The 24606-nt window shown below is 44.0% G+C and overlaps 1 protein-coding gene across 1 annotated transcript in view; it reads left to right on the plus strand.

The window, feature by feature from the left end:
* Nucleotides 1-24606, plus strand: part of LOC124798783 (sodium/hydrogen exchanger 9B2-like) — a 139994-nt gene that overhangs the window by 25340 nt on the left and 90048 nt on the right. Inside the window, exon 3 of the mRNA XM_047262313.1 lies at nucleotides 10162-10261. Coding sequence (XP_047118269.1) covers nucleotides 10162-10261 — 100 coding nt within the window. The remainder of the gene's footprint in view (nucleotides 1-10161; nucleotides 10262-24606) is intronic.

Genomic DNA, 24606 nt, shown 5'->3' on the forward strand with positions numbered 1-24606 from the left:
TCTGAAGGCTTTTCAGTTTGATTTGATTCTTTCACCAGTTATCGAACCGAGTTCCACCGCGTGTAAAGCACGAATGCTACCACTTAGCTACGGTGGGCGATTACTGCATTTGTGACACGAGTGAAAATCGAAGCAAAGAAAGATGATGCGTGAATGTGTGAGGAGGGGTGCGAGGAAGGTGTGTCTGTCGTTTGCGTGAAAAAGTGTTCTCCATATGGCTCTGTCCGTAGATGTACTCCTGGTGGGCTCAGCTCTCTAAATCTACGTCTACATCTGAATCACTACTCTGCAATTCAGATCTAAGTGTATCATAGAGGGTATGCAGAAACATTTTCCCGACCGTTCCATTATCGAATAACACCTGGGGAAAACGAACACTTAAATCTTTCGTTTTGAGCTGTGATTTCGCTTACTTTATTACGGTGGTCATTTCTGACATTACAAATCAAACCTCTCCACCAAGAGCAACCCTCTGAGGAAACTGACTGATTCATAGCGGGGCAGTCAAGCTGTTTGGTATAAGTCAACCAATGTCGAACAGGTGGATACTGCCCCAAACGACACATGCAGAATCATAACCGGCTGTTTGAACTCTACTCCAGTCGAATGGTTCTACCACCTTTCAGGAATTGCACCAACTCCTGTTCGAAGAGAAATAGCAGCAAACAACGAAAGAACGAAACTGGTGGAGGTAAAAACGCATCCCATGCATGGGCAACAACTATACTCACAACGACTAAGGTCAAGGAAAAGTTTCCTCAGAACATAGGAAAAGCTAAAAGCCGCTGCAACTTTGGAGGGCTGAGACATCACACCTTCCTGGTTGGAATGGATTTTTGGAATCTTAACGCCATGGTCATGATGAGAATTGGCGAAGCTGGAAGTCCTTGAATAGGCTGAGGTCAGGAGTGGGCAGCTCACGGGTTAACCTGGCAAAATGGGGATACATCGAAAAAAATAAAACCCAATGTACCTGCGGGGAAGAACAGACTGTTCAACATATGCTTCAGTGTCGACTGTGTCCAGACACCTGCACAGAAGATGACCTTCACCAAGCAATGCAAAATGCACTGGATAATAATAATAATAGTTTCTGTTTACATAGGTGGAAGTAAACAAGATATTTTTGCATTTGTAGGAAAATTATGGTAGTTGAAATTTTATGAAAAGGTCTTGCCGAAACGGAAAACGCTTTTGTTGAAATGATTGCACCCTCAACTTGTTCGTCAAATCATTCTGAAATGCTACCTACTTTAAATAGGACTGTGAGAGCCTCCACATAGATGTCACATTAATCCCAGCTGCGAATGGGAAACCGTCATCAGCGCTAGGCAGGGAAATGGAGAGATATAAGAGTTATCCACATCGGCGTACTCTGTTAACAACCCTACAAGGTACATAGCAGAGAGAACCTAGTATTGCACTATGTAGGGTAGAGAAAAAGAGCCCGCTAGTAAGGTCAGAGCAGGGTAGGGGATGTCGAATCGAGCACAATTTTCCAAACATCACGGGTTTGAAGTACACTCTTGTTGGAGCTACGGTCATAAAACGAGATGCAATCAGTGAAGAGCGCGCGGAAGTGCGTGTATTTCAACAAACTTGTCCCATCTAACATTTTAATTTCCTGTTCTGAATTGCTTCATCCCATGAGTAATTCCACCATGGATGTACTTTTTTGACTAGAGGAATTTTCTCTTTCACCTTACTATTTATCTATTTATCTTCTTTATAGAATTTTTCCATTGTCGTGACTGTCTTGTCGCACCATTCGTCTTTGATCCTTGACTTTATTTCGTCATATCGAACTCTGATATCAGCGTGGACTTCTTCTTCATTCCACTTGGTGCCAGTTTCTTTTCGATTCTGTTGATATAGTGATCGCACTCTATGTCTGCCTATGTTCTGACTTCTACATTCATGATTTTTCTGTGGTTCTTGTGCGTAATTGCTACATGGTCGATTTGGTATCTTCTCAAGGATTTGAACAGTGACTTTCACGTCTTGCTTTTCTTGATCTCTTTCTTGAAGTGAGTTGACGTTATTCTCATATTGTGTTGGTAACATTGCTCGTCCAGTCTGCCAATTCTTGTTAATGAATCTGGCTCCTGAGTATTGTCCTATCTTTCCTCCGAAGCTCTTTACTCGGCCTAATTGTGAGTTTAAATCACCTAATAAAATTTTAACATTTCTCTTAGAGATTTTTCTCATGGTTTTCTCTAATTCATCCCAGCAATTATTGACTCCTTATTATCTTGAATAATTGCTGCATGTGTGTTGATTATAGTGTAAGACTTATAAGCGCATTTCAGCCTCGTCATCACTCTGTTGTTTGATGATTTCACTTCTATTACTGATGGGAAGATCCTTTTGTTGACCGCAAAGGTCATTCCCAGAAGTGGAACTCCTTTGTCTATTTTCCCGTTTCTTTTGCTCTTGAATAGACTGTAGCTGCCGAAGCCTAGAGTGTTGTCGTCTGTTATGCGAGACCCTTGAACTGACAATATCAGTATCTTTTGTTCGTCCAGCATCTATTACAATTTTATATTTTAAATATATTTCGTTTCGACCAACTAGGATCGCGTAACAACTTCAGCTCCTCTAATTTCCTTGTTGTTTTCTATTTTTCCATTACTCCATTATCATCTTCCCATGATGTGTTCTCCTTTCTTTTGTATACGTTGCTCCAGATTTCTTATTTCTTCTGCACTAAAAGCCTTCTAAATTTGATATTTTATTCTTGAAAAGATTTCTGTCTGTTATTTCCGGTTTTTTGGTGTTGTTTCTTTCTAGATGTTTCCTTACTTCTGTAATCCATGCTACTGTCGGTTTCTTCTTCCAGAAATACAGCAGCATTTGTTTTGTGAACCTGTTCTAGTTCATTCGGTAGAGGTATCCAAAAGAGATTAAATTTCTTTTAGCCATTACTTCTGACTTTTGTAGATCTCCTCATTGCTTCTCATTTTCCAGCCATCTGTAACTTGTATTACACCTATTATTTTTCTAACTATCCGTTTTTCAGGTACCTCTGTTCCGTCCAGCTTATAATTCATTGTTAGGCATTCACATCCATAGAAACAATCTGGTCGTACCACTGTAGTATAGTGTTTTAATTTGGTTTTTCTAGGTATGTATTTCTTGTTGTAAATATTCTCTGTCAAAACATAAGCTCTCTCCATTTTGTTAATTCTTACATCTGCTAAAATTTTTCAAGTGCATTCTGTTGTGCAATATCTTCAAGATATTTGAATTTACTTATTCGCACAATTTTACGAATCGGTGTTTCTGTGAATTTTGGTGCATGTTTTATGTTTGTCATGAATTTTGTTTTTTCAGCTGAATTTTGAGAACAGTTGCATTTGTTATTTCTGTTAGAAGATTTACCTGAATAACTGCGTCTGTCAGATTTCCTGACTGCAGAATCGTGTGCAAAAGCCAGGCAGTTTACCTTCATTCCATTTTTTCTCTTTCCTAGAATTATTGGTTCAATTTTGTAATTCTTTAGCTCCAAATACCAGATTCTTACAATTTTTTTCTAGAGCTATCCCCTTGTCTAACAACAGTTTTTATTTCAAATGGCTGAGATAGTTCTTCCATAAATTTAACTTTAGACATCGTCTTTGTTAGAGTTTCATGAATTATGTTGGCTAATTTTGCTTTAACACCAAATTCTCTATTGATGTTATCTATTGTCTCTATTGTCCAGCGAATGAAATGGTTTTTTTGAAATCAATAAATGATATTGTTATAAGTTTGCTGGCTAACATTCTGTGGCGAATTATTGATTTTAGATTAAAAATATGTTCTGTGCAGGATGTTCCCTTTCGATAACCTCCCTGATATTCTCCCAATTGGTTGTCTAAAGTTTCTACCACTCTGTCCTGGAGAATTTTTGATAGTATTTTGTATGGCACTGGCAGAAGTGCCACTCCTGTGTAATTGTTGACTTTTGTTTGTCTTCCTTTTTGAATAGCAGGTGGAATATTTTCCACTCTTCTGGAATCTTTCAGCTTTCAAAATGTTGTCTAAAGCAGCTGTAGATGATTTATAGTCTTTGGTTCTGATCATTTCAATAATTCTGCTGCAATGGATTATTATTATTATTATTATTATTATTATTACTATTGTCTCAGGAAACATGAGCTCCAAAAAGTTGTTTCTTAGCTAAAAATAAGAGACAATGAAAAGACTATAATATAGGAGTATATCTGCAAAAACATTATTTATATGCATACAACAAACATATATTACAAGGCTCTAAAAATGCTTCGCAAATAAAAAAGAAGCGATGCCTGTATTGCATAAAAACAAACAACCTTTTACTTAGCTGCATAGACGGACCGCTTCTCCAGAAAAATAATAATAACGGTTTCAGCTGAACAGTCTAAGTTAAGCAAACTATAAATTCACATCCTATCCATGTTACACGTGCATTTTCTCTGATGTTTACTGCGTAAAGCTTGACGATCAAAATAAGTACGCTGAATGCACCGCAATGCCATTAAATTGCTAACATAATAAACTATACTGCAGTACAGCAGTGCGCTAAAATAGAGGATAGCGGTTAGCTGCAGTTTTGTTAATAATGAAATTTAATTGCTACATGTATTTAATTTTGCTAATGTACAGAGAGCGTGAGTAAATTTTTATGCTAGCAAGTACAGTAAATCTGTGAGTGTCAACTAAGAAAATGATGGAAACAACTTAAATTTTAAACACTCCTTTTTTTGTAGATCACATTTTTACGGCAAAAACTGAAAATTACTGTTTGTAGCGTCGTTCAGGCAGCACAGTGACATCCTCGAAGAAATTACTGGCACATCCTCCCGAAAATTTCTGCCAAGTTGCGAACGAAGGTCGCGGCCTCAAAAATCCTAGCTTCCAGCTGTTTGCGGGTGTTGACTGGTGGCTGGTAGGTGCGGCCTTTCACAAAACCAAAAAGTTCGGTGGCGTTGAATTGGTAGACCTGGAAGACTACTCTCGTGGTACACCTGCGCCCCAACACTATTCGAATGAGGTCTTACTCTCAGAGTGGAATACCGCACTCCTGCACACACCCAAACACCTTCACTTCCTGTCGCGCTCTCGCTGCTGATTGGCTGTAGTTTTATGACGGTGTCCCCACAACGGTGCCCTGTCAACCCGTGGTTGCTTCGAATATTGTTCTTGTTTCTTCGTCCCCTACTCTGAGCTGATCCCACTATCAACTTGTTTTCCCTTACTCTGTATACTGTGGCTTCGTCCCGTCCCATACACGAATACACTGCGGAAAGATTATTCTCTGTTGGCTTTCGCAAACCTTTTAATTCGAGTGCCTGCCAATATAATTGTTTGGTATTTTCGGTTATCTCTCTTGTGGAGCAACTAAACTACGGCTGAATCCGTTGACTTGTCTTGTAGCCAGTCCTCGCTCTCTGTGGTCTGACCAGAGGTGGTACGTAATATTACACGTTTTAGCCACTATTTTCCAGTTAGCTTAGTAAGGGCGCTGACGACCACGCTGTCTAACGCATGCTATCACCTCGACCATGGCCACCATTACCACTAGCAGAAGTGGAGTCGACGCACTTAAACTACAGATGATACCCTACAATTGTTGTGTAAGAAATCTGTTTTGAGCAAACTACAGTTTATCCGTATCTTACTCGTCTGCCATTAATTTCATCTGTCACACAGGGTATGTGACCACATCGTTCATGTCTTTTTACAGGGATTTTGAAACATACACTGTATTCCCACGTTATGAAATGCCTGAAAAAAAAAAAACCGATCTAACGGCACTTAACCGAAATGGAATCAGAAGATATCGTTCTTGTGAAATGCAACTGGCTGTTTATTCACACGAAGTAATGAGTGTTACCTATTGGGGACCTCAAGTTGATTCAATATCACTAGATTTCGGGAAGACATTCGATACCGTTCCTCAAAAGTACCTTTGTCAAATTGCATACCTATGGAGTATCATCTCAGTTTTGCGACTGCGTCGCGGTTCGTATGCACATATTTGTCGTTAAGCGTGTAAGAGAGAAAAAGTTCAGAAAAGGTTTGAAGTTGCGTTTAAAGTTTATTGAAAGCCGCTAAGTGCTGTATTAATAACATACTGGACGAGTGTACTCTGGGTAATTTGCTCTCCGTCTTAAGTAAACCTATTTTATCACGCATCTCAGTATTTATGGCGTCATATATCTTGAACTATGTGTCAGACAAGATATAATTTTGCAGGTACACGCAGTTGTATATGTGGATACAGCTCGAAAATGTGTTTCGAATAGATTTAGTAGTAATGAAATAATAAATGAAAACGTCATACCTGATGGTTCAAAATGGCTCTGAGCACTATGGGACTTAATATCTTAGGTCATGAGTCCCCTAGAACTTAGAACTACCCAAACCTAACTAACCTAAGGACATCAAACACATCCATGCCCGAGGCAGGATTCGAACCTGCGACCGTAGCAGTCGCGCGGTTCCTGACTGAAGCGCCTAGAACCGCTCGGCCACCGTGGCCGGCCGTACCTGATGTTACAGGTAACATCGAAAATGTAGCAAGCGGTAAACTTTCTTCCTTTCATCATTTTGTGGGTCGGTGTCAGCGGGAAAATGTTCGTCGAAGGCTAGAAATTGTGTGTACACTATGGTACAAGTCGTTAAGTGTTGTCATTCTCAAATACTGGATGAGTTCAATCGTGGTACTTGTGAGCTGTACGTTACGCTCCTTTTGCACCGTCACCCCTGCCACTGTGAGAGGTAGCTCGTTCTAACCCCTACAGTTTTTCTTTCGAGGTAGCAAGTGTACAAAGTTTGGTTGAAATGGGTCCTGTAGTTTAGGAGTGGCTGTTGAACATACATACATGTATACACATCCACTGATGTGACGAAAGTCGTGGGATAACGATATGCACATTTACAGATGGCGGTCATATCGTGTACACAAGGTATAAAGCGGCAGTGCTTTGGCGGAGCTATCATCCGTGTTCAGGTGATTCACGTGGAAAGGTTCCCGGCTCGATTATGGCAGCACAACGGGAATTAACGGACTTTGAATGCGGAATGGCAGATGGAGCTAGACGCATGGGACATTCCATTTCGGAAGTCGTTAGGGAATTGATTATTCCGAGATCCACAGTGTCAAGAGTGAGCCGAGAATACCAAATTTCAGGCTTTACCTCTCAGCACGGGCACGGCCAACACAGTGGGCGACGGTTAACGACCGAGAGCAGCGGCGTTTGCGGAGAGTTGTCAGTGCTAACAGACAAGCAACTCTGCATGAAATAAGCGCAGAAAACAGTATGGGATGTACGAAGAACGTATTGACGAGGACAATGCGGCGAAATAATGGTCTGTGGTAGCAGACGACTGACGCGACTGCCTTTGCTAAAAGCAAGATATCGCCTGCAGTGGCACTGCTGGATTCGTGATCACATTGGTTGAAACAGAGGCGATTAGAAAACCGTGGCCTGGTCGGACGAGTGCCGATTTCAGTTGGTAAGAGCTGATAATACGGTTGGAGTCTGGCGCAGTCCCCACAAAGCCATGGACCCAAGTTGGCAACAATGCCAACAAGGCACTGTGCAAGCTGCTGGTGGCTCCATAATAGTGTGGGATGTGTTTACGTGGAATGGAATGAATCCTCTGATCATTGACTAGAAAGAATGGAGACCTTTTGCAGCCATTCATGGACTCGATGTTCACGCTGACAGTGCGCCATTTCACCGGGCAACAATTGTTCGTGATTGGTTTGAAGAACGTCCTGGACAATTGGAACGAATGACTTGGTCATCCGATAGCCCGACGTGAGAAGGAAGCTGGTGGTGGCTCCATAACGGTTTGGGATGTGTTTACGTGGAATGGAGTGAATCCTCTGATCATTGACTAGAAAGGTTGGAGACCATTTGCAGCCATTCATTGACTAGACGTTCACGATGACAGTGCGCCATGTCACCGGGCAACAGTTGTTCATGATTGGTTTGAAGAATATCCCGGACAATTGGAGCCAATGTCTTGGGCTCCCAGATATCCCGACGTGAGACGCATTGAACACTTATGAGACGTAATCGAAAGGCCAGTTCGTGCACAAACTCTTGCACTGGCAACACTTTCGCAACTGTGGATGGGTATAGGAAAAGCATGGGTCAATGTTTCTGCAGGGGACTTCCAACGACTTGTTGAGTCCATGCCACGTCCAGATGCTGCATTGCACCTGGCAAAAGGAGTGCCGGCCGCTGTGGCCGAGCGGTTCTACGCGCTTCAGTTTGGAACCGCGCTGCTGCTACGGTCGCAAGTTCGAATCCTGCCTAGGGCATGGATGTGTGTGATGTCCTTAGGTTAGTTAGATTTAAGTGGTTCTAAGTCTAGAGGACTGATGACCTCAGATGTTAAGTCCCATAGTGCTTAGAGTCATGTGTGTGCAAAAGGAGGTCCGACATGATATTGGGAGGTATCCCATGATATTTGTCTTCTCAGTGTATGGAGAAGAGGTATAGAGGTATCACAAAAAGATATCACAAAACGGACGGATGCCCTTTGCGTAAAAGCTATGGATGGATGTGAATGAGATAAGGCTGAGCCGTGGCGAAATTTGCTGTTTTGAAGAGCGCGCCGCAGCGTGTAGTGTGAAGCAGTCGCCCTCCGTTTCTGGCGGTGGCGCCGCTGTGGCAGTCACAGCTTTGGTGTCTCCCTCTGGTGGGAAAGGGGAAAAGTTGCCTGTTCACGTGCATTTAAGGGGCGCTATGAGCTCAGCAGGGGGTCAGTATGTCAGTCTCGGCGAGTCTGATCAGTTGGTCAGCCGGGTAAGTGTGGGGCAGTCAGTGTGTCTGTCGTCCGGAGTGCTATATGTGTTAGGCCGCCAGTCTGCTCGAGTTTGTTCAGGCAATGGTCATTGGCGGTTGGATCGATCGGTTGGTCGGTCGCGCACTGGGACACAAGATGACTTGTCCGCCTTGAGCGTCGGCGCATGTGAGGTCGCCACGTCAGTCCAGTGGGCCGCGCCGTATAGCGAGGGGTAGTGGCTTCGTGGCCAACACGAGAGCAACAGGAGTCAACCCACGACATCGGTCTGGCCGGTGCGAGCTGCGACGCCGTGAGGCGGGAGATCGGCGCGCCTTCTTGCGTCCGTTGAATCTGTAGTCAGCGGACGGTTCGGGAGAGCGTTTTGGGGGGTGCTGCGCCAGGCCTTCGCCAGACATTGCAGTTTTTAGAAATTAAGTGATTCGTGACATGTTGTTTCATTTACTTGTTAAATTCTACTTGTTTTCTTGGTCAGTCACTCGTCCCCATCTTGCTCGTCTGTCTCCCGTCCGCATTTGTTAGGCAGTTAGTGTCTGTCTGTCGGTCTGCCTTACGTTAATAGCTGCCTCTGTCATGTTTGTCGGATTTGGTGTTAACGAATTTACTGCTTAAGGTGTAAAGGCCGAATTCCTGAAAAATGTTTTTATCTTGCCTATCATCTTGAGAGGCGGTATATGTATAATGTAGAGCATTTTTGTACATTTTATATAAGACTGTATTTCATGGGTTTTTATTTAAATGGTCATTTTAGTATATAAAGTTGCCACCCTTCCACCAGAAGTGTTTTCTTTTAAAAGCAAGTTGCACTTTCGGTGGCAAGTAATTTTTTTTTTATGTGAGTGTTTTGTACCATTTCCATCCCTCCTATGGGGTGCATAGTTTATGTGTTTGTGTGAGTTGTTAAAATTTTTAGTTTAAAGTTATCAGGTGTGTTGCAGATTTGCACCAGTGTAATCTTTCAGAGGTTTTGTGAGCGGTCGTGACTACGGCCGTGTCAAAAGGGAGCGGCAAGGTTCTCAGCCCAAAAGCTCATACTGTCAAAAAAAAAAAAAAAAAAAAAAAAAAAAAAAAAAAAAAAAAAAATTCCGTCTCTGAATAAATTGTAACTTGATATTTAGAGGGTGCTCTCTAATTATAATTTTTAAATCTGTTCTTTTTTTAAAAAAAAACAGGGTTTTTAGGAATAAAATTTCCATTTGTTGAAATTTCATCAGTTACCCACTGGCAACTACTTCCTCGCTCACATAGTGTGATTAAATGTGTTAATGTTCTTGATGAATCGTTAGTAAATAAAGTAAATTCTTAAGAAAAGGTTTTGAAAGTAAATTCACGGTTCGAAGGCGTACGTGAGAGAAATATGTGTTTTTTGTGTTTCAGTGGAGGCGCACGAGCCGCCTAGCGACTGCAGGCGACAGCCACGAGGCTCGATCCAGGAGCCGCCGCTGCCACCGCCTCCGACGGAGGATCCTCCACGCAGGTGAGCCGAGTAGGCAGGTCACATGACGACGTAGAACGTGTTAACTGAACACACGGGGCTCGCGTTGTTTCCGTGCTGACGACAGTATCAGGAACGATGGAGAAGGGTTTCCGTATCAGTTTGCTTTATGGAATACTGGTCCGATAACAAGCCAACGGCCTTGCCGCAGTGATAACACCGGTTCCCGTCGGATCTCCGAAGTTAAGCGCTGTCGGGCTGGGCTAGCACTTGGATAGGTGACCATCGGGTCTGCAGAGTGTTGTTGGCAAGCGAGGTGCACTCAGCACTTGTGAGGCAAAATGAGGAGCTACTTGATTGAGGAGTAGCGGCTCCGGTCTCGTAAACTGACATGCGGCCGGGAGAGCAGTGTGCTGACCACATGCCTCTCCATACACGCATCCAGTGACGCCTGTGGACTGAGGATGACACGGCGGTCGGTCGGCACAATTGGGCCTCCGTGGCCTGTTCGGGCGGAGTTTTAATTGTGGTCTTATAACAAATGAGTTGTAAGTTGCAAGCGAAAATTTCAAATTTTTTCGTTGGTCTGCTAAAGAGGTCACGATTTCTGCAACATCTAGATTCTATCGACGAGAATATCCAGTTTACGGAGAAAGATGGCTACCTTCGTTTCTAGACGCCTTAGTCAGTCGGAAAGGGGATGGGTCACTAGGGCATTATGTTTAGCCCAAGCCTACACATACGGACTTATATTTGCACGCGTCTAGCTGACACCACCCTTCACAGACTGCGGGTACATGGCACGTATTGTGTGTGACAGAGGCGACCTTGCAAAGAGGCTGCAACATCTGTGTTTAAAAACGATGGATGTTCTTCTCATCAAATTAGTGAAATGTGGGAGGCAGCTGGTGTTAAGTGGAAAGACAATGTGCCATTATGAATTTGCTAACGTTTCTAAAAACACTAATGAATTTATTTTTAAAAAGCAAAAATCCAATATTAATATTGACAAAGTGCCGCAAGAACTGAGAAGACTAAATTTCAGTAACACAACTGATAACAAACACCTCAAAACGGCAACAGTATCAAATCACTACCTTTTAGTACAGAATATCAAATGTAGCAAAACATATGATCAAATGAATATGCCACAAATATCAACGATCGGCTACTGCCAGTGTTGATCAAAACGCCATTGCCTTCGAAGCAGCCAGAATGACCGGCAAATTTGGTTCAAATTTGTGATGGTAGAGGCGGTGGCAGAAACAACGCCAGTAGCAGTAATTCCTGCTCCTCTACTAACATAGGTCGGCGGTTACCACTACCACAGTACTTGATACCTTCATTAAAAATTTCAATCATGCTAAGCAGGCATCTTTAACTAGACGACAAACAAGAGACACAATCACCTATCCTGCAACACAGAGAAAAGTCCTTAATTATTTAGTGAAAATTAAACATACTAAAAATGCAGAAAGGTACGAACGTTATGCAGGAAAGTTTGACTTGACTACTGAGGCATAAAATTTTGCTTTCTGATTTTTTTTTGTAGTTGCAAACAATTTAGTAAAGAGCTCGAGCTCGTGATAGTAACCAACAGATAACTATAGCCATGCCTCAGAAATAAGGTAGACAGATTAAACAATTTTCACTGACCATAAAGTACTATTCGTAAATCATCTGCATTACATACCTATACATTCTTAAATCAGTTTGAAATAGTGACAGCCACAAACCCACACACACTGACTGAACTGAATCAAGTAGTACCAGGCAAAACCTTCATAAATAACACATGTATATTGTAACCTCCCCGTGATAATTGAAAGTCAATATTAGTGAAATTTTATCCTCCCACAAAACTGCATAATTAAAAATGAGCTAAGTGTAACCTCCCCGTGAAAATTTTAAAAGACAATAATTGAATAAAAATGCAAATAGTGCCAATGTTAGTTTCCCACAATAATAAAACTCAAGGATAATAAAAATGTGCAAAAATGTTAAGTCCCCACAAAATTAACGTTAACATGAACCTGATAAATTTTATAAGGCCAGCTGCGCTGACCTTCGGCCCTGTGCAATAATTAAACCTGAACACAAAAACCAAAATTCTTACCTCAGTAAACTGCATCTATATCTGCTCTTATTTTTCGGCACAGCTCAGTGCAATGCTGGCCCACATTTAATTTTGATTCTTGGAGGGAATGCATAGGAAATATTATTTAACTTGAAATGAATCTTTTTTGTTTAAAACAGTTACTTTAAAAGAAAAATTATTATTGGGGCAATTCTTGAACAAATTAATTACAATTAACATTAGCTGAACGCAATGCTGCTTCATTACCTTCGATAACAATATACCTCGTCCAGAACCGTGACCAGAGACCCATGTCGACACCCGCCTACTCCTCACACACAACTACCGACTGAGTCCATCTCACAACTGCAACTGCCTACTCGCTCTGCCGGCTCGCAACTCGCAACTGCTGACTCCACTGAGTCCAACTCGCAACTGAACCAACTGTCTACTCGCTCTGCCGGCTCGCAAGTGACTACTTGCAACTGAACTCTCGCGCGGTCAAGCGCAGACTAGCCACGATAAATAACTCTCTGGTCAGAGATTCTGTCATGCCTCGCCATCGCTGTTAATGAATACACTGAACACATACGTGTTTCAATATACAGGGTGGTCCACTGATAGTGACCGGGCCAAATATCTCACGAAATAAGCATCAAATGAAAAAACTACAAAGAACGAAACTCGTCTAGCTTGAAAGGGGACACCAGATGGTGCTATGGTCGGCCCGCTAGATGGCGCTGCCATACGTAAAACGGATATCAACAGCGTTTTTTTTAAATAGGAACCCCCAGTTTTTATTACATATTCGAGTAGTACGTAAAGAAATATGAATGTTTTAGTTGGACCACTTTTTGCGCTTTGTGATAGATGGCGCTGTAATAGTCACAAACGTATAAGTACGTGGTATCACGTAACATTCCACCAGTGCGGACGGTATTTGCTTCGTGATACATTACCCGTGTTAAAATGGACCATTTACGAATTGCGGAAAAGGTCGATATTTTGTTGATGTATGGCTATTGTGATCAAAGTGCCCAACGGTTGTTTGCTATGTATTCTGCTCGGTATCCTGGACGACATCATCCAAGTGTCCGGACCGTTCGCCGGATAGTTACGTTATTTAACGAATCAGGAAGTGTTCAGCCACATGTGAACAAATGATGATGCCCAAGTAGGTGTTTGAGCTGCTGTCGCGGCTTGTCTGCACATCAGTAGCAAACAAACTGCGCGAAAATCGAGAATCTCAAAAACGTCGGTGTTAGAATGCTACATCAACATCGACTGCACTCATACCATATTTCTATGCACCAGGAATTGCATGGCGACGATTTTGTACTGCGTGTACTGTTCTGCTACTGGGAACAAGAGAAATTACGGGACGATGACAGATTTTTTGCACGCGTTCTATGTAGCGACGAAGTATCATTCACCAACAGCGGTAACGTAAACCGGCGTAATATGCAGTATTGGGCAACTGAAAATCCACGATGGCTGCGACAAGTGGCACATCAGCGAACTTGGCGGGTTAATGAATGGTGCGGCATTATGGTTCAAATTGAAATGGCTCTGAGCACTATGGGACTTAACATCTGTGGTCATCAGTCCCCTAGAACTTAGAACTACTTAAACCTAACTAACCTAAGGACATCACACACATCCATGCCCGAGGCAGGATTCGAACCTGCGACCGTAGCAGTCGCGTGGTTCCGGACTGAGCGCCTAGAACCGCTAGACCACCGCGGCCGGCGCGGCATTATGGGAGCAAGGGTAATTGGCCCCCCATTTTATCTATGGTGCAAAGTATGCTGATTTCCTACGTAATATTCTATCGATGTTACGACAAGATGTTTCACTGCATGACAGAATGGCGATGTACTTCCAACATGATGGATGTCTGGCACATAGCTCCGTGCGGTTGAAGCGGTATTGAATAGCATATTTCATGACAGGTGGATTGGTCGTCGAAGCACCATACCATGACCCACACGTTCACCGGATCTGACGTCCCCGGATTTCTTTCTGTGGGGAAAGTTGAAGGACATTTGCTTTCGTGATCCATCGACAATGCCTGACAACATGCGTCAGCGCATTGTCAAAGAATGTGCGAACATTACGGAAGGTGAACTACTCGCTCTTGAGAGGAATGTCGTTACACGCATTGCCAAATGCATTGAGGTTGACAGACATAATTTTGAGCATTTATTGCATTAATTTGTAATTTACAGGTAATCACGCTATAAGAGCATGTGTTCTCAGAAATGATAAGTTGACAAAGGTACATGTATCACATTGGAACAACCGAAATAAAATGTTCAATGGTACCTACGTTCTGTATTTTAATTTAAAAAACGTACCTGTTATTAACTGTTCGTCTCAAATTGTGAGTCAAATGTTTGCGACTATTACAGCGCCATCTATCACAAAGCGAAAAAAGTGGTCCAACTAAAACATTCATATTTCTTGACGTACTACTCGAATATCTAATAAAAAATTGAGGTTCCTATTTTAAAAAAAACGCTGTTGATATCCGTTTGACCTATGGCAGCGCCATCTAGTGGGCCAACCATAGCGCCATCTGGCCAAACCAACAGTGAGCAAAGGCACCACTCCTGCCAATGGGCCACGGCAGACGCTTGGCCACAACACGCCGACTCACTCGCGCCCGTCGCCACTCGCGTCACACTCCCCATTTTTTCGAGGTCTCCGCAGCCCTTAACTACACTACTGGCCATTAAAATTGCTATACCACGAAGATGACGTGCTACAGACGCGAAATTTAACCGACAGGAAGAAGATGCTGCGATATGCAAATGATTAGCTTTTCAGAGCATTCACACAAAGTTGGCGCCGGTGGCGACACCTACAACGTGCTGACATGCGGAAAGTTTCCAACCGATTTCTCATACACAAACAGCTGTTGACCGGCGTTGCCTGGTGAAACGTTGTTGTGATTCCTCGTGTAAGGAGGAGAAATGCGTACCATCACGTTTCCGACTTTGATAAAGGTCGGATTGTAGCCTATCGCGATTGCGGTTTATCGTATCGCGACATTGCTGCCCGCGTTGGTGAGGATCCAATGACTGTTACCGGAATATGGAATCGGTGGGTTCGCATCAGTGTTTGGCGACATCGCGGTGAACGCACATTGGAAGCGTGTATTCGTCATCGCCATGCTGGCGTATCACCCGGCGTGATGGTATGGGGTGCCATCGGTTACGCGTCTCGGTCACCTCTTGTTCACATTGACGGCACTTTGAACATTGGACGTTACATTTCAGATGTGTTACGATCCGTGGCTCTACCCTCATTCTATGCCTCCGAAACCCTACATTTCAGCAGGATAATGTACGGCCGCATGTTGGAGGTCCTGTACGGGCCTTTCTGGATAGAGAAAATGTTCGACTGCTGCCATGGCCAGCACATTCTCCATATCTCTCACCAATTGAAAATGTGTGGTCAATGGTGGCCGAGCAACTGGCTCGTCACAACACGCCAGTCACTACTCTTGATGAACTGTGGTATCGTGTTGAAGCTGCATGGGCAGCTGTACCTGTACACGCCATCCAAGCTCTGACTCAATGCCGAGGCGTATCGAGGCCGTTATTACGGCCAGAGGTGGTTGTTCTGGGTACTGATTTCTCAGGATCTATGCACCCAAACTGCGTGAAAATGTAATCACATGTCAGTTCTAGTATAATATATTTGTGAAATGAATATCCGTTTATCATCTGCATTTCTTCTTGGTGTATCAATATTAATGGGCAGTAGTGTACCTTCGCCTCCGACCTGCCCTCTACCGACGATAGTAACGCTCTATGCGCTCTTGCGGCCAGAGGGATTTCCAAATCCGCACGCGAAATTAAACACGGGCGCACGGCACAATTTGAATAGCTTTAAAGAGGCATAAGCAGGACGATGGCGTTGCCTCCATAAGAGGGCGACATTTCTTGTAAATTAGGTAGACACGTAAAGAAACACTACGTCCAAGTGATCTTCCTGTCGCCTTTAGGAACCCGGCGCCCTTCTCGGTTCGGCAAAGGACGATTTCGGTTTGCGAAAGGCTGGGGTCACTGTTTACCAGGCGGCAAACCCACCGGTAGTGAAACTACACCTACAGTTCGTGAAATGTGCTTGGTACGTGATCGCCACACTTGCCAGACTGTAAATCACAGTCGAACATTTTATTTCCATAGGACGTTGTACGTATTATTCTGTTATGGAAATGTTGACCAAAACAAGCTCCTTCTGGGACTGAGTTATTGTTTTTTTTTCCTTTAGTGAGTTTCGATTCCCCCCCGAAGGGGGCGGGCTGGCAGCAGGTTAGTATGCCGCTCTTCAGCCTACAGACTTTGTTTAAAAAAGATGAAGATAATAAAAAATAAAAACAGGCGATAAAATCGGAGACTTAAATGGTAACATGGCGAAACAATCGTGGAACTTAAAACATATAACAAAGGGATGATGATGCTAATAAAATACGTATGAAGCAGACAGGTAAAATAATAGACAGACAATTAAAAAAAACATGGCGACAGTCTGTTTTCTCTTCGTAAAATACATAAAAGTCACACCCAGCGACAGCATGGTTTCTGTTCGCAACACTTTGGAAAGACGAAACAACACTGAACATTCACTTGAACACTGCACTAAAAAGTTGGCAAATATGACATACCACAGCCGAGAGCAGGTGGTGGGAAACTGGACAGATGATGGGAAAATAAAAGTGGGGCAAGGAGAGGAAAAACAGGGAGGGGGGGAAGGAGGTGATGGAGGATGACGACCCATAAGAGGGGTGGGGGTGCTGGGCAGACGCGACAGGGAGTGAGGAAGGCAGATGAGGGGAATACAAAAGGACTCGGGGGGGGGGGGGAGACAGGAGGTAGGGAGAGGCGGGGAGAAAACAGGATGGAAGGGGGGAGGGGGAAGAGGGAGCCCAGGGAAAAGGACGGAGAAAAGGAGGGGGGTGTAAGGATCAGAGGAGGGATAAATGGAGGGAGAGGGAGCATCATCTGGGAAGGGGAGTTGGTGGAAGCCACCTTGGGAAAGGAAATGAAGGGTGTAGAGATGAAGGGTAGGGGGGACACCACAGTGAAGGCATGGCAGGGGGCAGGGACAGGAGAGGAGAGGAGCAACCAGGGGGTGAGGGGGATCAAGGCGGCGGGAGGTGTAGAGTATGTGGATATGTTCGAGGAAGAGGAGCAGATGGGGGAAAGGAATGAGGTCATAGAGGATCCGTGTGGGGGACAGGAGGTGTATACGGAAGGCGAGGCGGAGTGCATAACACTCAAGGATCTGGTGGGACTTAAAGAATTTGGGGGGGGGGGGCAGATATCCAGGTGGGACTGGAATAACAGAGGATGGGATGGATTAAGGATTTGTAGGTGTGGAGGATGGTAGAGGGGTGCAACCCCCAAGGACTGAGTTACTAACGAAACTGTGGAAATACTTTCGGCACAAGATCTTACCAACAGCGGCTCTCAACTAGATAAGGCTTGTGACCTGGTGATGTCTCTGATGTGTTGAGAACGACAGCAACCTACTCCTAATGACACGTCCAGCAATAATTAATTTCACTATTTTGACAACTGAATTTTAACTCCGCAGGCCCAGAGTTGGACAGAAGGCGTGTGTGCTACATCACAGTTCCGAATGTGCCCGCACCTCAGACGGCACAATATGCGACAGAGGGTGCTGAACTCGGCAGAGGGCAGTCATTCAGCGAAAACCTGTTCGCACTCGGCACCCAACAATTTTCAGTAAAGGGTCTGCGACATGCACTGCCAGCCTCCAGTGCAAAACTCACCTCAAGACGGCTAAATGTTTCTCAGCCGAAATATCGTAGCCAGTTACTGACGTCATTCGGTTGCAAGTCCGAAACCTCATGGAACACTACGCTGAGAAAACATTACGAATCACATCCTGTCCTTTCTTCTTGTTATTGTCCCCCACATGTTCATTTCTTAACTTACCAGTATACGTAATTTTCCACGTTACGATTTAGCACCACAGTTCAAACTCTTCAATTCTCTTCTTTCCCGGTTTCCCTGCAGCCCACGATTCACTTGCATGCAGTGCTGTTCTCAAAAGTTTCATTCTTTGACATTTCTTTCTCAAATTGAGGCAGATGTTTGATACAACAGATTGCTTTGGCCAGGAATGCCCTCTTTGCCCGTACTAGTCTGCTTTTCATGCCCTTGCTTCGTCCGTCATGTGTTATCCGTTACCAAGGTAACACGATTCCTTCACTTCGTCCACTTCGCGGCCAACAATTTTGCTATTAAGTTTATCACTTATCTTGTTTCTGCTGCTCCTTTTTCGTCGGTCTCGAGCTTCCTCTCAACCCATTGTGTGCGCTGATTATGCCATTCCACTGTCAACGGACCTGCGGACGTGATTAAACCGGTTCCCGCCAGATCACCACAGTTAAACAACGTCGGGCGAGGTCAGTACTTGGATGGGTGACCGTCCGGACACGGCTCATGCTGTTGACAATCTTCGTGTTTACGGCAGAGGGGACAAGAGAGATAGTGGAGTAAGGTACCTGATCAGCAGTAATTGCGCCAAATGACCTGGATTAAATTCCAATTCTTTCCGCAGTGTGATCTGAAGGCATCTGATACTGTTAATGTAGTAAAGAACGTACACGTCTGTGCTACAGCTTCCATTGGAGTTCATGGGGATAGTGAGAAAATCAGAATGGAAAGAGGAGTCAGACAAGAGGATTCCTTATCGTCAAAACTTTTCTCTGTGGCGGTATAGGGACATTCCAGGTCCGTATCAAGGAAAACGGAGAAAGTATACAGTTTCATGGAACGTATGAGAACCACAATCTCGTTGTCTTTCTCGGCGACATAAATCTCTCCGGTATTTAGTGGGGTGTGTGTGTTGAAAATGATCTGTTTTGAACTGTAGGTCGTGTGAATGATACAAAATTGTAGAGGGTTTTGTGCCATCTTGTTGACAAACTGTCTGTTGGCTTCTGTCTCGGGCTCTTCGACCGAAGTTTGTTTGATGGTTTTTCTGACGTTTCGCTGCCACGAGTGAGTGGCATTGTCAAAGCTTCGTCCTTCATTGTTGGTAACGGACTGGAGTCGATCACGGGGCCGGAGGTTATATGTAACTTAACCGGTCACTTTTGCCTGATCATTCTCCCCTTGCCACCTGCAATGGTCGCTCGCTACATGACGGGAATCCAGGATGTTGAGGTTTTCCTCTTTCTTGTCAAACCTATTGTCATGTTTGTGTCTTTCTGTGGCTTCCGTCCACAGCAAGAACTTCCGTCTCGGCGTATTTTTCTTTAAGTGGTCGGTCTCACAAAGCACGTGCTCCGCCACTGCCGACTTCTCCACGTGAATCTGTAGTACCGTTTATGTTTGACGACCTTGTTGACACAGACTTTTCCATATGTACAGGATATATTCCCGACATTGCAGGTGGGTCCATTTCGTCCTTTGACGCTCTGACATAGTCTATTATCTTCTTTGTCGGTTTGCAAATAGCCTTTACTCCAGGATTGCGCCATCTACAGCCGATTCTGCCCGTCGCCCTGGGGATGTACGGGAGCATGGCTGTACCCAACTCTCTTCTTCCGAATTGTCACTTCGCCGAGTGTTCCATTGGGTGACACTGGTTGTGTACCTGGCGGCGTACCCCATTGGTCCTCAGATCGCTATCCAGGTGCAGCGATTCGCATATTCGTCTTGCGCGCGTTACGAGCGTATTAATCATTTCTCTTTTCGCGGCACGGGTGATGATTTAACAGTTCGTGCAGATATCGGTCTTTGTGTGCGGTATTTGATACAAGCTGTGTCCCTTGATTTCACCATTCCTCATAACGAGTACATCTGGAATGGGTCGCTGTTGTTCCTTTTGTGCTTCCATAGTAAATTTCATGTTCTCATGGGGACCGTTCAGATTACTTAGAAAGTCACCAAGCTCTTCTTCACCGTGGCTCAACAACAAAATGTCGTCGATCTACCTGTACTACAACCTTAGGATTACAAGGCGGCAAGTCCAGCGAGTGTTTCTCGAAAAGCTCCATGAAGAAATGGTCGCTACTGGACTAAGTGGACTACCCATAGCTACCCCTTCCAGCTGTTCGTACACAGAAGGTACCATTCCAAACGTAACACCTCGTGGTGACACCTGTGTGAAAGAGCTCGGTGATGTCACGCGGGAAAAGAGAACTGATGTACTCCAGAGAATCATTGAGTTGCACTTTGGTAAATAAAGAAACAACATTAAAGCTGACCAAAATGTCGTTTGCTCCAAGTTTTAATTTCTTCAGCTTCTCAATGAAATTTCCGGAGACTTCGATGTGTGTGTGTCGGTCTTTCCATCGTGTGGCTGATGCAGAGAGGGCAAGTGTTTCGCCAGTTTATACGTCGGCGAGCCAGGAGCGCGACAAGTAAATAATAATCCTCTGCTGCGATGCTCGACCTAGTCCACCACCGGGAATGGAGGGTGCAGTTTCAACGGTGCCAACTATTTGTGCGGCAGTAACGTCAGGAAAAGCGTCAAACAACACGAGGCACAAGCCAGCAGAATAGGTAGTATGATTGATGTTTAATATGTGTGGGTTTCTGCGTAAGTGGACTACAAGAAAGCCTAAAGGCATTAAAATAATACAGCACTACACACATCAAAAACATCATGTATAAATGCCACAATACACGGAAAAATGATCTTGAAAATATCACGAAACGACCTGCGCAAAAAAAGGAAAAAAGAAAAAATGAAAAAAAGGGAGAACCGTGATTGGTGGCAAAAGAGGTTATTTCACAGACAAACCCATTGTTAAGTTGAAATCCAAGTAATGTTGTGGAAGGAGCCGCCATAAGTATGTGTTTGGTGAAATTCAGTTTGTTAGAGTTAACAATTATGAAGCTACATTTATTAATTTGAACCATTATTTGTTGTAAAATAAAAATGAGTAATATACACAGAGTTTGTAACCTCCCCCTCACTTATCGACCTTAATGACAGTGAAAAATTAAACCGCGTGTACCTAATGGAAATTTGGGAAAAAGCAATCGTCACCGAAGTTAATCTGTCGGTAAAGAGGGAGGAAAGGGTTACATCTAAATGAAAGGAAAAATGCAAATGAAACTGGTGGAAATTAATTTTGAAAAGGGGTAAAGTTAATGAAGAAAGTAAATGTGCGCCGTTACGTTAACAATTAACTAGTGGTAATTAGATATTTGAGATTTGGGGGAAATTACGGTCGCCAGTCCTAAGGACAATTACTATAGTAACTGAAAAAGAAAGGTAATTACACATATAATTAGCACTAGAAGCGTGGCAACTGAAGGTTGACACGTGTAGTGTGAAAACTGAAAGTTTGTCAGAAGTAATAACTTTCGCTGCACTCTGACTTAATTTAGCAAAAGAATTAATAAAACCGGAAAACTGAAAGTTAATTTAGTGACTGAAATTAATAAGAAGCTTTCTTTCTTAAGCACATCGAAATTCAGTAAAATACGGTTAGTCTTGGACTACCTCAACAATCACTTCAAAAGCTTCTTGAATCTACGCAATTTAGAAATAAGAGATTTTACTTTGAACTTGAATTAAATGATTCTGAACAATTAACAATAGTAAAATTTAGTACGTACCAAGCTGAGCTGCAGTCACAGGTAAGCTAAAATACGGAAACAAAACTCGCACTCTTAATTTGTGCTTGTGTAATCTAAATATTGTAGCCAGCTATGAATACTTAAATTGAACTTTGAAATTAAAGCAGTGAAATGGAATTATGCTGGCGTTTGAATTTCAACGACACTCTGGTTCATTTCGGAAAAGGAAGGGACCCTGCTTGGCAATGCAATTGGGACAATGAGCAACAAGTTCAGGAACCTGCACAGAAAATGGGAATAGAGATGAACATAAACATCACATCCACTTTTTTTATTGCTCATGAAAACCACACATTTCATGTTGTACCACTACACAGCGAGACCTTCAGAGGTGGTGTTCCAGATTGCTGCAAACAGCCTTTTCTAATCTATCCCAGGCATGTTCGATAGGGTTCATGTCTGTAGAACATGTTGGCCACTCTAGTCGATCGATGTCTACATCTACATTCACACTCCGCAAGGCAGCTCACGCTGTGTGCGGAGGGTGCTTTGAGTGCCTCTATCGGTTCTTCCTTCTATTCCAGTCTCGTATTGTTCGTGGCAAGAAAGGTTGTCGGTATGCCTCTGTGTGGGCTCTAATATCTCTGATTTTATCCTCATGGTCTCTTCGCGAGATATACGTAGGAGGGAGCAATATACTGCTTGACTCGTCGGTGAAGGTATGTTCTCGAAACTTCAACAAAAGCCCGTACCGAGCTACAGAGCGTCTCTATTACAGAGTCTTCCACTGCAGTTTATCTATCATCTCCGTAACGCTTTCGCGATTACTAAATGATCCCGTAACGAAGCGCGCTGCTCTCCGTTGGATCTTCTCTATCTTTTCTATCAACCGTATCTGGTACGGATCCCACACCGGTGAGCAGTATTCAAGCAGTGGGCGAACAAGTGTACTGTAACCTACTTCCTTTGTTTTCTGACTGCATTTTCTTACGATTCTTCCAATGAATCTCAATCTGGCATCTGCTTTACCGACGATTAATTTTATATGGTCATTCCATTTTAAATCACTCCTAATGCCTACTCCCAGATAATTTATGGAATTAACTGCTTCCAGTTGCTGACCTGCTATATTGTAGCTAAATGATAAAGGATCTCTCTTTCTGTGTGTTCGCAACACATTACACTTTCTACATTGAGATTTAATTGCCATTCCCCGCACCATGGCGTTATTATGAAGGAAGTCATTCAAAAGATGTGCACGATGGGGACGCCAATTGTCGTCCATGAAGACGAATGCCTCGCAGACGATACCGTTGCAGTATCGGTCGGAGGATGGCATTCACGTATCGTACAGCCGTTATGGCGCTTCCATGAGCAACAGCGGCGTACGTCGGCCCCTCATAATACCACCCCAACAGCAGGGAACCTCCACCTTGCTGCACTCGCTGGACAGTGTGTCTAAGGCGTTCAGCCTGACAGGGTTGCCTCCAAACACGTCTCCGACGATTGTCTGGTTGAAGGCATATGCGACACTCATCGGTGAAGAGAACGTGATCCCAATCCTGAGCGGTCCATTCGGCATGTTGTTGGGCCCTTCTGTACCGCGCTGCATGGTTGCAAAGATGGACCTCGCCATGGACGTCGGGAGTGAAGTTGCGCATCATGCAGCCTATTGCGCACAGTTTGAGTCGTAACACGACGTCGTGTGGCTGCAGAAGGCATGGTGGCGTTGCTGTCAGGATTTCTCCGAGCCATAGTCCGTAGGTAGCGGTCATCCACTGCACTGGGCGGCCTGAGCGGGGCATATCATCGACAGCTCCTGTCTCTCTGTATCTTCTCCATGTCCGAACAACTTCGCTTTGATTCACTCCGAGACGCCTGGACACTTCCCGTATGAGAGCCCTTCCTGGCACGAAGTAACAATACGGACGCCATCGAACCGCGGTAGCCGGCCGGAGTGGCCGAGCGGTTCTAGGCGCTTCAGTCTGGAACCGCGCGACCGCTACGGTCGCAGGTTCGAATCCTACCTCGGGCATGGATGTGTGTGATGTCCTTGGTTATGTTTAAGTAGTTCTAAGTTCTAGGGGACTGATGACCTCAGAAGTTAAGTCCCGTAGTGCTCAGAGCCATTTGAACCGCGGTATTGACCGTCTAGGCTTTGTTGAACGACAGACAACACGAGCCGTTTACCTCTTTCCTGGTGGAATGTCTGGAACTGATCAACTGTCGGACTCCCTCCTTCCAATAGGCGCTGCTCATGTATGGTTGTTTACATCTTTGGGGGGTTTAGTAACATCTCTGAACAGTCAAAGGGACTCTGTCTGTGATGCAATATCACAGTTAACGTCTACCTTCAGAAGGTCTGGGAACAGGGCTAATGCAAAACTTTTTTTGGTGTGTGTATTAAGAGGTTGTGAATTTTACTAATATTAGCTTTGGCTCCATCACTGTCAATTGCCCGCACGCTTTAATAAAGTAGACTTCTGCATCTGCATACATATTCCGTAAGCCACCGTGTGGTGTGTGTGGCGGAGTGTACCTTCTACCACTACTAATCATTACCTTTCCCATCCCATTCGTCAAGGGACCGAAGGAAAATCGACTTCTATATCCCTCCCTACGAGATATAATTTCTCTCTTACCTTGTCTTCGCGGTTCTTACGCGAAATGTACGTTCGCGGTAGTAGAACCATTCTGCATAAGCTTTAAATGCCTGTTCTCTAAATTTTCTG

The sequence above is a fragment of the Schistocerca piceifrons genome, chromosome 5, assembly GCF_021461385.2.
Source record: "Schistocerca piceifrons isolate TAMUIC-IGC-003096 chromosome 5, iqSchPice1.1, whole genome shotgun sequence".
In the NCBI taxonomy this organism is placed as follows: Eukaryota; Metazoa; Arthropoda; class Insecta; order Orthoptera; family Acrididae; genus Schistocerca; species Schistocerca piceifrons.